A 16,389-nucleotide genomic window follows, 5' to 3' on the forward strand; every position below is an offset into this window, starting at 1 on the left:
CATTTAGAATATATTTAGAACTGCAAATTAAATAATTTTAGCAATTATTTAAGAGGATACAATTTCAATTGTACTGAAATATTCTAGCATAGACTTTGTCAATAAAAGGTTTCTCTTTGAGGTTCCACAGGGTTTCATCTTGGGTCCTCTGATGTTTATATTTAGTTTTAAAAGTTAATCATCTTTACCTCCAACTGTTTGTTTTTTTTTAATCGACTTATTTATTTTGTATTGCTTCTGTATGTACATTTCAGTAAGTTTTACTTTTATTGTACATTAAACTATGATGACTACTTCTCTGGCAGTAATAGTGCACAAACTGTAAATAAAGCATTTCTGTTCTGTTGAGTGAAAATAACCATTTAATCAGTTCTTTGTGAACTAGCGCTGAAAACCTCTGATATGGCTGTCAAGTGCGGTGGAACGTCAGTAGTGGTCTGCAGTGAAAGGTTTGAAGTTTCAAACCATGTTTTTTGCTTTAATACTAAATGCATGTGCCACTTGGATTATGTGAAGGAGCCATCTGTCTAGTAAATGTTTTGTTTTAGTTGAATTTTGTACATTGATCATAGAAAGCAGCTCCCTGGTGCACATTGGCAACTTGAAGTTTTGCAACTTCTTAACTTTTTCCAGCAAACCAAAATGCTTTTGGGCAGCCCATCAACGTAGTAGCTGAAATGAGCTCTTTTATTTACAGCTGGACGATTGCTATGGCGTCCTTTTTCAAATCGCCTCCTTGGTAATGACAGTAATTATCACAATCCAAGTCCTCAAACAAGGCGTTTTTGGCCAGCTTCGTCCATTTCACTCCCCAATCCAGACTCTCATCATTAGGTCCTTTGGGAAGTATAACTGGCATGCCTGCTGCAAGGCTGTGTGTGTGTGTGTGGGGGGGGGGGGGGGGGGGGGGGTCTCACATTGTGTACCATAACCAGCTTGGCTCATTGCCAGGCAGTGAGACCTGATCATCAGTGTCATGACCTTGTGTTGGGTTGAAACATCTTCTCACTTTGTGTGTGTGCTGCCGTTAATCTGCACATGTATACGTGTGTGTGGAAAAAGGAGGAGGGGATCAACACTATGAGAGTGTTTTGGTTTCACTGGATTGTTTTCTGAAGGAAAGCTTTTGAAAAATCTGAGAGGAGTGTGTGAAGTTGAGCTGAGGGTTGCATGTGCCTCGGATATTGATATGTACTTGAGCACATTAATGCATGTGAGCTTTCATGTGATTTCTTTTGCAAATTCTGCAGCATTTTTAGATGTAGGAAATAAAATTAAATCAATCAATAAGTGTGCATGTGAATAAAAATCACAAGTGGTTGCCCTGTGCTTAATCTTTTACTGAAAGTGCAAAACCATCAACATAAATAAGGATAAAAACCACAAGATGGCAATAAATGAATGGAAGAAATGGCACCATTTGCATGTGACCATATCCTTGAACCTGGGAACACCAAATGTCCTTGCCAGATGGCTCAATGATCCAGGTGTTAACTGGTCAGCTATGGCAGACTGTAAAAATTAATTGTATGTAAATGTTACTGTTTGTTTTCTGAGAAGATATTCTCACTGCAAGTATTAGCATTAATATCTGTATGCATTAACTGAAACTGTGAGTTGTGTGTTGCTTGAACCTGTTGGTCTGATTGGGTCATTCTCTCTCCACTTTGCATTTTTGCTCCATGCTTGTACGGGCTTTATCCAGGTGCCCAATTTTCTACCCACAAGACATGCATGCAGTGATTCAAAATTGGCCGGAGGTGTGGATTTTAGCGTGAAAGGGCCCTTAGATTTCCATGCCTTTGATGGACTGGCACTCTGTCCAGGGTGTACCCTACCTCTTGCTCTTGCCAAATATCTGCTGGGACAGGCTCCAATCACCCATCCACCAGTGTGACCAGCACTACTCCTATGCAGCCACAGCTGAATATTCAGTCATGAGAACGGTCTGAACCGCATTCGTGTGTCAGAAATGCATGCATCAGAATGTAAAGAGTTATAATTAGCTGTATTAATGAGTGTGTTATGGTACACGCAGATAAAAACAGTTGAAATAACATTGCCAGACTGTGTTTCAGATACGTGACTATCACTGCATTACACTTCTTTGTACATGTGCCCTTGAACATGTGCTCTCTGAATGCGGCATATATAGAAGCTACGTTTTATTACATGTGAACAGTAAGTGCATAATAATAGGATGTGTCTACCAGAAGCCCAGTGTTAGCCAGTATGTAGCTGCTGTTGCTCTCAGCCCACCACAGCAGACTAATGGATCACTGTCAGTTTCTCCTGTAATTACTGAGATATGACTGTGTCATTATAGAAATACCACCCCCTCCTCCATCATTCCACAGCCGTTAAATGCACGGGTGTTATTGTGTGTGGGTGTGCATGTTCCCGCTCCAGTATGCACATACACATTCAACTATACATCCAGTGAAATAAAGGGTTATTTTTGGGGATGCTTTAAACCTTTTGTGAAAGTTTGCTCTGCAAGTATCTCGTCCATCAGTTCTGTAACTTCACAGGTTTTCTCATAGAAGTTCCATTGCATCGTTTAATTAATTTAATTAAAAGTGACAAATTGCAGACGTTTTCTGCATTATAAGAAGGCTAAACTATTACTACCATAAATACAAAGAATTTAGTTGCAGCAACACGTTTGTGATTGAAGCTTATTATTTGTACACTACTTATTGGTGAGCCTACTTCCTGACACTGTGCTTTAATTTAGGGTTAAATCGTTCCTTTAAACATTTGTTGAAATAACGTAACTGGATTTCATTTTTTAGCATGAGGATTAATCCTAATGAATCTGCTTTAAAATATCAAAAGTGTATAATTAAATCTCATCTAGGGTATTTTCATCACAGTAATTTCAAATTTTCAAAAAAATGTTACCTTCATTGATGAAACATGGCAGTTTCCTGAATAATGTACATGTGCTTTGTTTATTTTATTTTATTTATTTTTTTACTTATTTCAGTTATTTCAACAATGATTCTAAGAAACCAGGATTTTTTTTTTCCACCATCGTGAAAGGGAAAATGGTATCTCATGACCCTCAGTCAGGGAAATACCCAGTCACAATCACAGTGCTATTAAAAAACATCAGGGTTTCATTGCTGTGGTTTACAATAAAACATTGTCCAGCTCCTGCTGAACAGCTGAATATTTTATTTATATTACTTATTTATTTTTTTACAGTGTCATCTTTAAGCTTAAATTAAATGACAATGACTAATTGAAATTTTACACTTTAAAACCAAATGATTTGATATATCTCACAAAAACGTGTTCATTCAAAGTCAACATTTAGTTTTCTCCCATTTTTTTATAGACACAATTTTATCTTTTATCTACGGCTGTTGTTCAGATAAACAGCACAGTTATCTTAACCCCTGACACAGTTACACATCGTGTAGTGATGATTTATTCTGGAGAGTTTTATATCCAACTACACCCTGGAAGCGATCCAACTTATGGTCATCTACAGTTAAAGTGCTCATAATTAAATTACCTGAACTTTGTTTTCTTTAAAACTTGCACATGCAAAACAGCAGAATTACCAGCGTGTGCAATATATGACAACCATCAAAAAAGAGATGAATATCCAAAAGAAATGGATTTAGTTCAGTATATTTCAACTGAAAAAAACCTGCATAGCAAAGTATTATATAACAGCTATATGCCCAAAACACATTACATTATCATATTAAGAAATGATACAAAATAACGTAACTACTGTGAATGAATACGGCACAGATTGGGAAATCACTTTATGTCAAAAGATGAAGGCAGCTAAGAAGGTGCTCGATGAGCTCGTTCATGGAGTGATAAATACGCCCATTGTGTTAAAGCTTTTACGCAGATGAGTGTGTGGCGTCCTTTGGTGTTCTGCTATGATACACACAGTTTAACCAATAGTGAGGAGGGTCTCTTACTCCTGACTTAACACACGAAGGACACTGTAGTTTCAAACTTAGATGCATGGCATATGCATCACCTTATAATATCCATCCATCTTTCCATTTTATTAACCGCTTATCCAGTTTACAATCACAAGGGCACTGAAGCCTATCCTAGCTGTCATAGAGTGAGAGGTGGAGAACACCTTGGACAGGTCGCCAATCTACTGCTTGGCTAACTCAGAGAGGCAGACAATCGCTCACCCTCACATTCACAACAATGGTCAAATTAGAGTCACCAGTTTAGTTAATGTTCATGTGTCTTGACTGAGAGGAAGCTGGAGTAACTGGAAGAACCCGCACAGGCACAAAAGATGCAAACTCCACACAGAAACACCCTATCCTGTGTTCAGATCTGCTGGTCGTTTATCAAAATGTGGGGTGTAATCTTTGCTTAAGCCTAATCAACTGCCTAAACTTCATCAAACAGCAGCAAAAATAACCACAGTAAAAGACAGAAAATCTCTCTCCGCAACACCAGCAGCATCTGACAAAACATCAGTATTTGATGAGAACATGTAGGTCAGAGGGGAGGAGCCTAGAGATTGGTTTGTAGAATGAGGAAGTTCAGGAAAATGTATGGAAGAAGAGGCTGATGAAAAGAAGTGGAGTAGTGAAAGAAGAAGAAAGCTGACAAGAGTACAAACAGTTGTGGGATAAGGTGGTGAATGAAAAGGACGAGGTATTGTGTAAGTGGTCCGAGGATGCGCACAAAGGATGTGTCACAGGTTAGAGAGATTAAAGATGGAAACTGACAAGAAAAGAGAAGAAGGATAAGGAGTGTTTTGAGGGGATAATGAATAAAGAATTACAGGCTGCATTGTGAAGAGATGGTGGAGCTGGGAGTGTAAGTAAAGGATTAGTATAAAAAAATGGGACGGTGGTTAGTCCATATGAAAGACATTGAGAGACAAAGAGGTCAACAGGCGAGATGACGGTGAAGTTTCTAAATAGAGTGTTTCGCTGTTTTGGAAATGAAGTGGATGAAGAGATGAAATGGGCTAGTATGCTTGCAGTTCTGAAGAATAAGGGTTATGTGCAGAGCTGTAGTAAATATACAAATAATAAGCCATAGTGGGGGAGTTAGTTGTGGAAAGTATTGGAAGCTAGGCTAGGATTAGTGAGATGCAGCCAAGAAGTGGGCTACAGATGCAGTGCTTGCTTTGACTTTGAGAGTACTGCTAGACAAACAGTCTTTGAGGACTTGGAGAAAGCATATGATAAAGTGCTGTGACAGGAGGTGTGGTACTGGGTAAAGAAGTCAGGAGTGTGTGACATTGGTTTATTATATGTATGAGTGTCGTGGGACTATAGTGAGGTGTGTGACAGATGGTTTTTAGGTGGAGGTGGGAATACGCCAAGGGTTGGCTCCGAGCCCTTTTCTGTTTGCAGTTTTGATAGACAGGCTGACAGGGAAGATCAGGCGAGGGTCTCTGTGGATATTTGCAGATGACATTGTGATTTGTAGTGAGATTGGGGTGACTTGCCTGGAAAGTTCAGGGAATGATGTGGAGACAAGGTGTAATAAAATACAGCAGAAGAAGGGCAGAATAGTTGTGCATGAGTAAGAAGAAGGAATGTGGGATCACGAGGATGCAAGGAGTAGAGGGTTCAAAGAAAGTTAAAAGTTTGGGAGATGTACCGGGTCCGAATCCCGGATAAGCCCCCATATGTCTATGAAACAGCTGGGAAAGACAGACGGGTTTGGGAAGGTATATCACAGGGGCAACTCAGGTTAGTTGGTAAGACAGGCAAGATGGAGCAGCCAAGCAAAAGGAAAAAAAGGAATGCCAAAAAGGTTGTTTATGGATGTGGCGAGAGAGAGTGCAGGCGGTAGGCGTAATAAAGAGCAGGACAAAATGGAAATAGATATTCAGCTGTGGCGTCGCCTAATAGAAGAGGAAGATATTGTTGTTCTTATTATACATATATCTTTATATTAACACATAAACATATGGCTTCACTTTTAATAGCGCTCTCAACACTTTCTATATGTCACTCCTCCATCTTTTCACACTCACCTACATGCTGAAATCCACTTTAATGAAGCCACACTCCCCACCATTAGAGTGATTTATTAGGCTGTTATTGGTCTTTTATTAAATCCTGATGAATGGCTCTGAATTCCTGGAAGCACTTTGCATTAAAATAGAAAAATGTCAAGTTGTCAAAAAATATCAACAGGCGTCAATACAGTAGAAAACAGTTGTGATCAGTCTTCAAAAGCTTGACTCTGTTGTCATAACACAAACACAAGTTCTGTTCTCGCTTTACAATCTGCGTCACTAACATGTACTTTGCCACCGATGCTATTTCAGTCATGCTTGGCAGTGTTATGAGTGCATCGTGCTGCCAACGATTTTTTATTGTCTCCACTCCGCCATGTACTGGTGCGGAAAAAATAATCAGAAGACTAAAACTAGAAACTAAATCAGATTTGAACACTGACTGGAAACATTAAAGTCTATCGGGATCTTTGGATTGTAATACAAACTGTTGAGATGAGAGTCTTGTGTCTCCTCGCTCTCTGCCAGACCCACTCAGCTGCTCATTTGCTGATCTCTTACTGTGTTTTTATGTCACTCAATCACTCGTTCTGCTCGCTCTCGCTAACACTCGCTCACCCCATCGTCCTTTGTGTTTACATTGCAGGATCCATTTCTGCATGCAATTATGTTCAAGCAGGTGTGTGTAGTGCAAATTTAGTAACTGGTGAAACTGTAGGAACAATTACTTTACGTAGGCTCGAGGGTGTTTTTTGAGGCCCTTTCCCAAAAGGGCGTTTCAGTTATTTATTTTGCTAACCCCCTGGAAGTCTAATAGTTTTAATTTTTATAGACCTGTTGCTCCTCTTGCTGTTTTTAATGGTTGCTGAATTGAAAAATAAACTTGTTTTGCATTAAAACTGGTGTTTCGGCGCACTACACTATTGCTACATGCTAAAATTAAAACTTAACCACTTAAATCCCTAAAACAGTCAAATGAATTCACATTTTTGCTGTTGTACGTTTTTTTTTTTTTTTAACCTCCTAAGACCCGAACTCTTCCACGGCATGCATTTTTAATTTCTCTTTGATATTTTGGCATATTGGGGCCCGATGAATGTAAAAACAAAGAATTACCAGATTTTTTTTTTTTTACCTTATTTTTGTTTTTAAGAAAAATAAGAGCCACATATGAGGATATTTGTTTAAAAATTTGATAGAACAGTAGCAGTATAATGTCCTCGTAAGTGGATATCAGGCCCTTGTAGAGCAAAATGTAGTATTTTGGTCTAAATAACCCAAAATGTGATGTCCACATATGTGGACACCAGGTCCTAGGATGTTAAATTTAAATTGTTCACCATGAGCATTCATTGTGCACACAGTGCTAGAAACCCCAAGTGCAAGACTGGCATGTGTACATTTAATTTAAAACATACTTTACTGCTATTGTTATTTTTAAAATCTTCTCCAGGGACACTGACCTTAATCTAAGCAACTGCTGAAGAGATTAAATTGCACAGAGCAGCTCATCAGCGAGGATGACAAACGCTGATGTTGAGGGAAACTAAACTCTTGTTTGCAAAGAGCAGAAGATTGCAAAAGTGTTTTCTTTAAGCATACAGTTGTTCAGAATTACGCTGCAGTGAGTAATTAGCCCCTCTTATAAGTGTCTAATAATCACATTTTTATCTTTATTTAGCCAAGGATGATGTGCTGAACAAGCAAGCTCTCATTAATTATAGGCAGCTCCACCTGGGACTGTTCTGCTGTTTACCACTGAGAGACTCCTGCAGGCCCAGGATATTAGAAAGGTCATGAGGTTTGAGCTATGACTTTTATTCTTCATGCATGTTTTGTAACTGTTATGCACTAGATGGTAAAATCCAAAGGGCACATTCTCTGCTCCTCCAAAGGACTCAGTCGATACTCTTAACTCCTTCATGAGCTTTTGGAGAAAAGAAAAATGGAGTTTGTGTTCTTGTCGTAAGTTTAAGATATTCTCATTAGTCTCAATGTCTAGTGCAATGATGAAAGTAATTTTGTTGGAGAACTCCAGTGCAAAGGACTAAACATGAATGCATTAATCACAGGAGGCCAGCAGTGCAGCACTAATGTTTTCTGTCTTGTGGTCAACTTGTGATTGACAGTTTAGTCAGTGCAGTGCGTCTATTATTGTAATTAAACTGTTGTTTATCCTGAATGTTGTTACTGTAACCACGATTTGAATAGAACAAAAATGCTATAGCTAATGGCCCCTGAAATTCCACACTCTGTCCTCGTGTGCCATGACCCTGCGCTTTGTTTTAGGCCTATTGTTGCTCTTTCGTTGTCAACATTGCCTTATTCTCATTCAAAGTATTTATTTTCCTACAAGTTTGGACATGTTCTCTGGGGATTCCATGACAGGCATTGTGGGAACTGTAGGACGTCATGCTTCACTAGATAAGACCTTTTAAAAACGTGATCACAAACTCCTGTAATGGACTTGAGTTTAATCTGAGACAGCAGTGAAGTTTCACTATATGTTGAATACTATTATACATTAGCATAGATCCATAGATATTAGTATATACTACTAACACAAAAATTAGGGTATAATATATCAACAGACAAAAGAACAACAAAAAACCACTCCAGATAACGCAGTTCTCTCCCCTGTCAGCTCTCTTTTCACAGAACAAGTTCAGTCTTTGTCAGTGTTATTTCCATCCACCCAAACCACCCTCATTATAACGAAAATAGACTAAATATGCAATAGACGTGTCCCCAATATACTTGTAACTATTTTCAGAGGAAAGACGTGTAATTTAACAATTCAAGTATCTAATATATTTCATGAACGTATCTGGAGCAAACTATTAAATGTGGGATGTAGGTCGCCAACAAAGGACCGAATAAACCTCCCTCCAATACTTTTCTCCTCGTGACTACGTGTCAGATGTGGATTCTCGTTGGCTCATATGGTCGCTGTCCACACCTCACCTTACACCAGACCCACATGCCAGCCTGAGTTTGCGTGCGCATTTATCCCCGCGAGCACGCGTTGGGAGCGCAAAGAGGGCGCACCGGTGTCAGTTTGCTCCAGCCCCTTTGTAGCGGTCGGTCGCTGGTGGCTGCGCGCAAGGCGTCTAGAAGCAGAAATTTGGGGAGTGGAAATTCCGCTGTTACTTTCACGTCTTCCTGACATTTCTGCTGCGGCGGTCAGTCAGTCGCTGAGAGCGGAGAGAGGCGGAGAAAGAGCTGAGCTGAAATAAGGAGTGAAGATCTGGAGAGCGGCGCTCCGATGTTCCCCGCGGCTGGGTTTCCTCTGAATACCGTTTAACTAGTGATTTCTCTTTTTCCATTTCCCACTTGGAAGTATGTCTGTCGCTCCCGTTTGGTGTCAGGAGTGAGAGGTCTGAGCAAGAGTCGCAAGCTCACGGCTGCCACTTTTGACGATCGGATTTTTCCTTTTGATTCTTCGTCTTTTTTTCTGCATTTGGATTATTTTTTTTCCAGGAGATGCCAAGTTGTTCCCTGACAGACGCAGGGCTCTGCTGCTGAAGCTCACGGGATGCTGGGGACTCTACAACAACCAGATTTCTTACTTTGAGACAAATCTGTTATTTTTCCTGTGTGGACGTAAACTCTGGACGTTTACCCACCCGTTTGCCTTTATTTTTTTATTTTTTATTTTTATGTTCTTTATTTTTTCATTTTAACAAATGTCTGTCTTGTGCTATCTAATAAGGATGCGTAGTGGATTGCTATTGTTCCTTTTCGCCCAAGTCTTCTTGGTTGCTTCGTTGACACAGACTGGTAGGTGTTGACGGGTTGAATGAATACATGTGGCTTGACAACAGGCAGTCTAGCTGAACGTTGATCCGTTTTACATCGTTTTGCACCATTGTTGCCTCTCACCTGTTATGCTTCGGCTCTCCCTTTGAGAGCACGTCCGCGGGGCTTCAAGTTAGACCACGCAAATACCGTTTTCAGTAGAATTCCTCCAACAGATGGAGGGGAAACGGCAATAAGCCACAAAATACACGGAAACCGGATTATACTAATGTATAATATAGCGACAGAGGCGCAAATTACCTTGCAGCTGCAAACTAATACACACAGTCACTGAGGCACAACAATTCACTGTAATAAGTTTCCTTATTATAATAGAAAAATTAAACAATTTGTCTTTGAGGTCTGTTGGCTTCATCCATTCAGAGACGCATTTTGGAGCTTGGCGCTTGTTGTCATTGAAGCATGATCTCGGCTACAAGCAATTCATCAAATCGTTCAGAGAGAAAATTAAATTTAATCATCCTGCCTGATTGCTGGCAAAGCAGCCCACCTCACCTTCATGGGCGTAATCACACCTTATGGTGCGGATGCAAAGGAACCTCACTTTATCCAACACCTTTTCTAAAAAAGTGCCCGAGTGTAAAGTTTTAGAGAATTCTAGTGTGTGAATTTATAGTTCCAACGTGTGCCTGGCTTCTTGGCGCAAAAAAATATGTGTAATTTCTTTTTTTAATTTCTGCTCTAGCGGTGGATATTTGGATTTATGTGCCCAAGCTGGAGTTGTTAGTGTCCTCCTCACTCCCACCCCTGCGGTTGCACTTAAATCTTTTACACCAGAATGCGCAATCAGTCAACATTACAGTGCAGACCAGTGCCCAGAAAGTCAATTTATCTCCTCTAACTGAACAACTTTCTTGCTTTTTTTGCGGTGTAGATAAATGCGGGGGGAGCATAGAGATGCACGCCGCGGACTACCTGACCTCCCCGGGCTATCCCAGCGCCTACCCACCGTCCCAGCAGTGCGTATGGGTGATTACCGCCCCTGAAGCGGGTCAGAAGATCCTCATCAACTTCAATCCGCATTTTGATCTGGAGGACAGAGACTGCAAGTAAGAGTTCACTCCTCTCGCTCTTCTCTCTCTGCCTCTCCCACCCTTCTTTGCTCTCTCTCCTCAATTCTGCCTGGATACAGTGTGAAACTGTGCCACCTATTGGTCAAGGAGATAGTTGTACATCTGTTCCCAGGAAACGGGGGTGCAGGGATGAGATATGGCGCTGAAGGTGCTGGCAATTACTTCAGAGGAAATGGGCTTTGATGGGTTTAGTAATTCATACATGATAAGGAGGCAGGCTGGACGGGCTTTTAGCATGATTTTAGGGGGGAGCAAACTCTGCAAAACTGGCTGCATCCGCTTTTGATTAATGAAGTTCACTTTGCTCATTGCTGAAATGGAGAAAGTGTGTTTACTTTTCATTTGGAAGTAGAGTTTACCTGTTTGTACTTGAAGAAGAAACGCTTTGTGTGCCTTTTTGTATGCAGCGTTGGAATAATGATCAAATTTGATTTTTAAAATGGGTGGAAGGGCTGCTGTGTTGGTTTTTCTGAGGAAGATGTTGAAAGATAAACACAAGTCAGTTAATGCTTTTATCTGTACTCATGCTTCCTCTCCTGCTTTTTCTTGCGCTATTTATGAATCACAGTAACAAAAGAATACGCCAGTGCATCCTGATATCTAACAAACCATTTATTTCTTTAGGAAAGTTCCAGTTTTTGAGTTGCTGTGAAGCTTTTGTGCTTTTCTTTGTCTTCCATCATAGTTAAGGAAATATATTCGAGTTTGGGAGCACTGGTCAGACAAAACAACGTAAGTGACGGGATGTTGTTTCCTGAGAACTTGTATTTTATATTTTTTATTTGTTGTTTTTTTTTTTTGTTTTCCTTTTTGTGAAAATGATCAGCAAAATATAAATAAAGGTCTATTCAGCCTTATCGCTGTCACTGGAGGCAGTTTGGGTTATCGACTTTTTGAAAAAACATTCTTATAATGATACACGCACGCTGGAATCATTCATGTGTGCGTCTCATGGTGCTTTCCTTTGAATTACTGTTCAGAACCTGTGAGCAAGCACCCATGCAGACACCCTTAAGCCACCCTCTGTGACATAGAAACACACACTCAATTGTGCACGGCCGCACCACAACCCATGTGTTGCCGTTGTCCATAAATAAGCTTGTTTTTATGTCGGCTCCTCTGCCTTTTTTAAAAGCTCCATAAATGGCTCCTGTGTAAATCACGACTAGCTGTCCAGCGCTGTCTCACAGATGGGGTCCACCAATACTATTGGATCATGTTTCAGCACCAAGGGACTAATAAACCATTAGCGCTCGGGACAGATAGTGGATATCGTGTGTCTTTCGGGGGAATATACACCATCCACTGTGCTGAAAGCAAACAAGCTGAAAAGAATCTCCTTTGGAAGCTAATTCTGCAGTGACCCTATTTTGTGTGATAACCCAGGGAGCAGTATAAGCATGCAATAATGCTGCTTAAGTACTTAATGAAATGTAATAAATCATGGCGATAAAATTTTCGACAGTGGCTGGCTGGCACTGCAGTAGATCTCGAACTGAACGTTATTGTCTCCCTAAATGACTTTTCCACAGGTTAATGTGCTGAAATAAGGCAGTTGTAAAATAAAATATTACAGTTTAATCAGGTTTTATCATGAGCAAATGGTTTTAATATTAACTAGAGACCATCTGGCTTCTGGTGTCGGGCAAAGCACCAACAGAGTGTGTTCAGGTTTTACGAAGATCACGTTTTTTATGTCCAAAAGGTGGAAAAGTGTGAAACCAGGAGGGAAATGGAAGCATGAGGTGTATTGATCGTGTTGCTCTTCAGTGTTATGGGATTGTTCATTTTAGCCACACGTGCCTGATTCCATGTCTCGCAGTCAAGAGAGCCAACGTTTCCACATTCTGATTGACGCGCCTGTGCCCGCTGAACAGCCTGACCACCCTGCAGCCACCTCAACATGTCATTTGGCTGTTTACTTAGGGGCCTCTTTGCTTTCCTTGATTGGTTTCATTATTTGTTGTGTGAGTTTATGTTGGATGATGATGGGGTGCAGCTCGTAGCTCTCTGACTTGGCAGGAGCGGTGTTGTTTTTGGGAACGAGTCAAATCTTCGAAATATGCCCGTCGAGGGGGGCCTTAAGCCTTTGGCAGCGCTGCGGTCCCACTTAAAAATTTCCTGAGATGATATCTTAGTTTTATTTCACTGGATGGATGGCACAGCGTCAGCTCCGGAGTATGATACGGCAGTTGGCGGGGGAATGAGTGGAAACAGGAACAGAATATAATGTTTTACTGTGAACCGAATGTCTGAAAAGTTGAGCGTTAATCTCTGTTGATAGACGAAGGCGGATGAGGCATTACACACCTGTTGTAGAACACCTGGGACAGCTACTGCTCACCTGAACGCCCTGTAGGTGCCATACATCACCCAGAAACCGTTTAGATTGTTCATAAAATCATGTTTAAGCTAAAAACGTGAAAATGTATAAACCTGGAAGTATTTCAGACTATCACTTTAAGACTCTGTTTTACAGTAGTGAGTAATATGCCATTAGAAATTAAACTAAAAGCTGTAACAACAGCAATTTAACACCTTTTATCAGCCCAGTCAATAGCTGTCATCAGCTGTTATCAGTCCAATACATATGGTCAGTAGCTCTGAGCTAGCAGGCTTAGTTTGCTCTTATAATCGATTGTATTCAACGATTAGTAGATAAAAAGACACGTTATACAAGAGACCTCAGGCAGGACGCAGTGAATATGGAATTTATACAATGGTAAATATGGTGAGCTAACAAACAGAGCTTTGTAACATGTGCTTTATGATGTGAAAGGAAGCAATTTACACAAACAGTACTGTTTTTCTCACCTTAGTCTATTAGCTTTGCTGCCTTAATGCATCCAAGTGCTTTTGTTGCCAAAGCCTACCAAAGTGCTCCGACGCCTGACCAAGTAGTTTGTTTGCATAAACCTAATCCTTTTGGTGCCTGATCCTAACTTAGCGAGTGAAATATAATTGAAATCAACATTTTTTTAAAAAGCCCCCTAACCGAAAAGACAGGTCTCAAACTCATGACTCAGTTTAAACTTGAATTGATTATGTTTCTGCAGACTGTTTATAAGCTGGCAACACAATTCACATTACCTTTACTCAGCAGAAAGACGATCTAGAAGCAGGCAGCTTACAACAAGTACCAACAGCTACGAAAACTGATCATTGATTTAGGTCTCGTAACACACAACAATAGTAAATGTATTTTGGCTAATAAACTCATTAATTTGAAATAGTGCAAATTGCCAATTTCATCTTCAAAGAAGCCAAGATGATGCATTTGAATGGTCTGCTATGTCTAATCAATAGTCCAGAGAGCAAATTGAGTTAACTATTAGAGGAAACAGGAAATCATCCAGTCTGAGAAGCTAAAAAGAACAAAAACGTGTTTTTTCATCTTTTTTTTTGTCTGATTAATGGCATAAATTAAACTATTGTCACTTACTTGTCTGCTAATCAACCAGTGTTTCAGTTTCCAAAGCACTACAATCATCAGTAACCTTCACAGCACCTTCACAGTGCTGGTTTGAAGTGTCTCGCTAACACACATTTGGAAATCCTACAAGGAAAATCAAGCCAGTGGCATTTAGGTTACAGTTTCTCAAATATCCCTGATTTTAAGATACTCTCCAAATTGAAATTCATTGTTGGAATGACAATCCCACCTCCTCCGTCATAGCATGTAGCCGCTTGCCCATTTCTCCCAGTCCCATAATTAAATTATTGGACCAAAACAGAACAAACATGTTCCACTGCTGTGAAGCATGTCTGCAGTTAACTAGCCAAGCAGAGAAACCATAGCAGTGCTGTTCCACGAGCGAACGCCGGCTACATTTCCGACATCTGTGTCACAAAATATCTTCCCCGTGCAGCCTCATGACCCAGGGTTTGTAATTATGATCCCTAATTACAGCATATGTAAAAATATATGTTTGTGAGCCCTGTTTTCTACAGGGGTGATTCATGAAGAAAGAAATCTGGGAGGAGCTGTGCACTAGATTTAGATGATCCATCAGTGTGGAAACAATGTAGCTTTATCTGAAAAATAACACAAGTGTAACAAACACCATTATAAGCTGCTGTTATTTTAAAAGAAATAAAAATGGAAGCATCTTTTTTGTGGACTTTGAGGTCAAATAGATGGATCTGTGGTTCACGAGGCCATCGTAAGCTTCAGAAAAACAGTCAGTCTGTGGAAGTAAAAGGTCGTTGTTGGAATTATCACCCAACCTCTCAAGTGACAAATTCTGTGCTCGGTGAACAGACGAGAAGCAGTAACACTTTTTTTTCAGACACATTAAGATCCGACGGCTCTTCCTCTGTAGCCAATCTGGAGCCGCACCAGAACAAGACTTGTCTCACGTCCACGTCTGAAATAGCGTGGCCGACAAAGTGAATCCCCGCGGAGCGTGGTAAAATAGAGCAGAAGCATGGGTAAGGAACATGCGTCGGTGGCCGGATAATTTGGGACATCTTTTTAGGAGTTGGCTGAACTGTTGCCTCCTACATGAGGCTGAACTGGCACAGCGTGCACCTCACACATACACAGCACACACACAAACACAGGCAGCCTAAACTTTCTGTCACTTACATTAAGCCTCGTGTTCAGACGTCGATGCACGCTGCTACAGTACGCACAAACCACACATCCTCAAGCGCACATTCATACTGATGCATTAAAGGTAACTTCAAAAGGAAATCTGCCATTTCTATCTCCTTTCAGCGATGGATATTGTCTTTGAGCAATTTTGTTGTTCGGCTCTCATCTTTCTTTCATGTAGATAAATGTCCATAAAGAAAAATCACGCGCATAAAATGAAATAAATGATAGATTAAAGGGAAAATGTGAACCTAAAAACCTGGATAAGCATAAAAAGTGGGAAGGTTAAAGGCAACATACTGGAGCTCTAATTCAGTTTTGATCATTCAGATAGCAAGTAAGTGAATATCGTTTGGAAGGACAGAGTACTGAACGTGACTCACTGAATACAAAAAAGCACTGAGGCGATTCAGAGGCCTCTTTGTGAAACAACAGTTTCAAAGATTTGTTGAGTTTTGCTTCTGTCACCAACATTTTTTTTTGGTTACCAGCCACATCAAAGAAGAGACAAAGAAGAGGTCTGTCGTGGATTTCATAGCCCAATTTGGCTCAAATACATCTCCAGTTATATGAAAGGGACTCACATGACTCTTTGCAGTTCTGTGAAAAAGTATGACAATGCAGTGCAGTAACTTGAAGTGATTGTTTACTGTATGATTTTTTTGGGGGGCCCATTTTGCTTTACAACTTTTCTTCAGGCCATTGTACTTTGTGGGCATTTGTTTATGCACGGCTCTCTCTGAGGTCTGGACTTCGACTGGGCCACTTCTTCACCTTAATTCTTTTCTTTCTCAGCCGTTCTGTTGTAGATTTGCTGCTGTGGTTGGGATCACTGTCCCAACCACAGCAGCATAGGATGTGCTGCAGTATCAGCCAAGTTTTAGCTGTTGGACAGACATCCTCACATTTGATTCTAAAATACT

At 40.5% G+C, this 16,389-nt stretch overlaps 1 protein-coding gene across 1 annotated transcript in view; it reads left to right on the forward strand.

The window, feature by feature from the left end:
- The first annotated feature begins 9,012 nt into the window (after positions 1-9,012).
- LOC146613001 (neuropilin-1a-like) overlaps positions 9,013-16,389 on the forward strand; it is a 94,997-nt gene continuing 87,620 nt past the window's right edge. The window contains exons 1-2 of the mRNA XM_085377923.1: positions 9,013-9,757; positions 10,671-10,845. Of these exons, the coding sequence (XP_085234049.1) occupies positions 9,664-9,757; positions 10,671-10,845 (269 nt within the window). The 5' untranslated portion in view covers positions 9,013-9,663. The remainder of the gene's footprint in view (positions 9,758-10,670; positions 10,846-16,389) is intronic.

This window comes from Diplotaxodon limnothrissa, linkage group LG18 (genome assembly GCF_057381915.1).
Source record: "Diplotaxodon limnothrissa isolate DT_005_m linkage group LG18, D_limnothrissa_male_GT1.1, whole genome shotgun sequence".
Classification (NCBI taxonomy): domain Eukaryota; kingdom Metazoa; phylum Chordata; class Actinopteri; order Cichliformes; family Cichlidae; genus Diplotaxodon; species Diplotaxodon limnothrissa.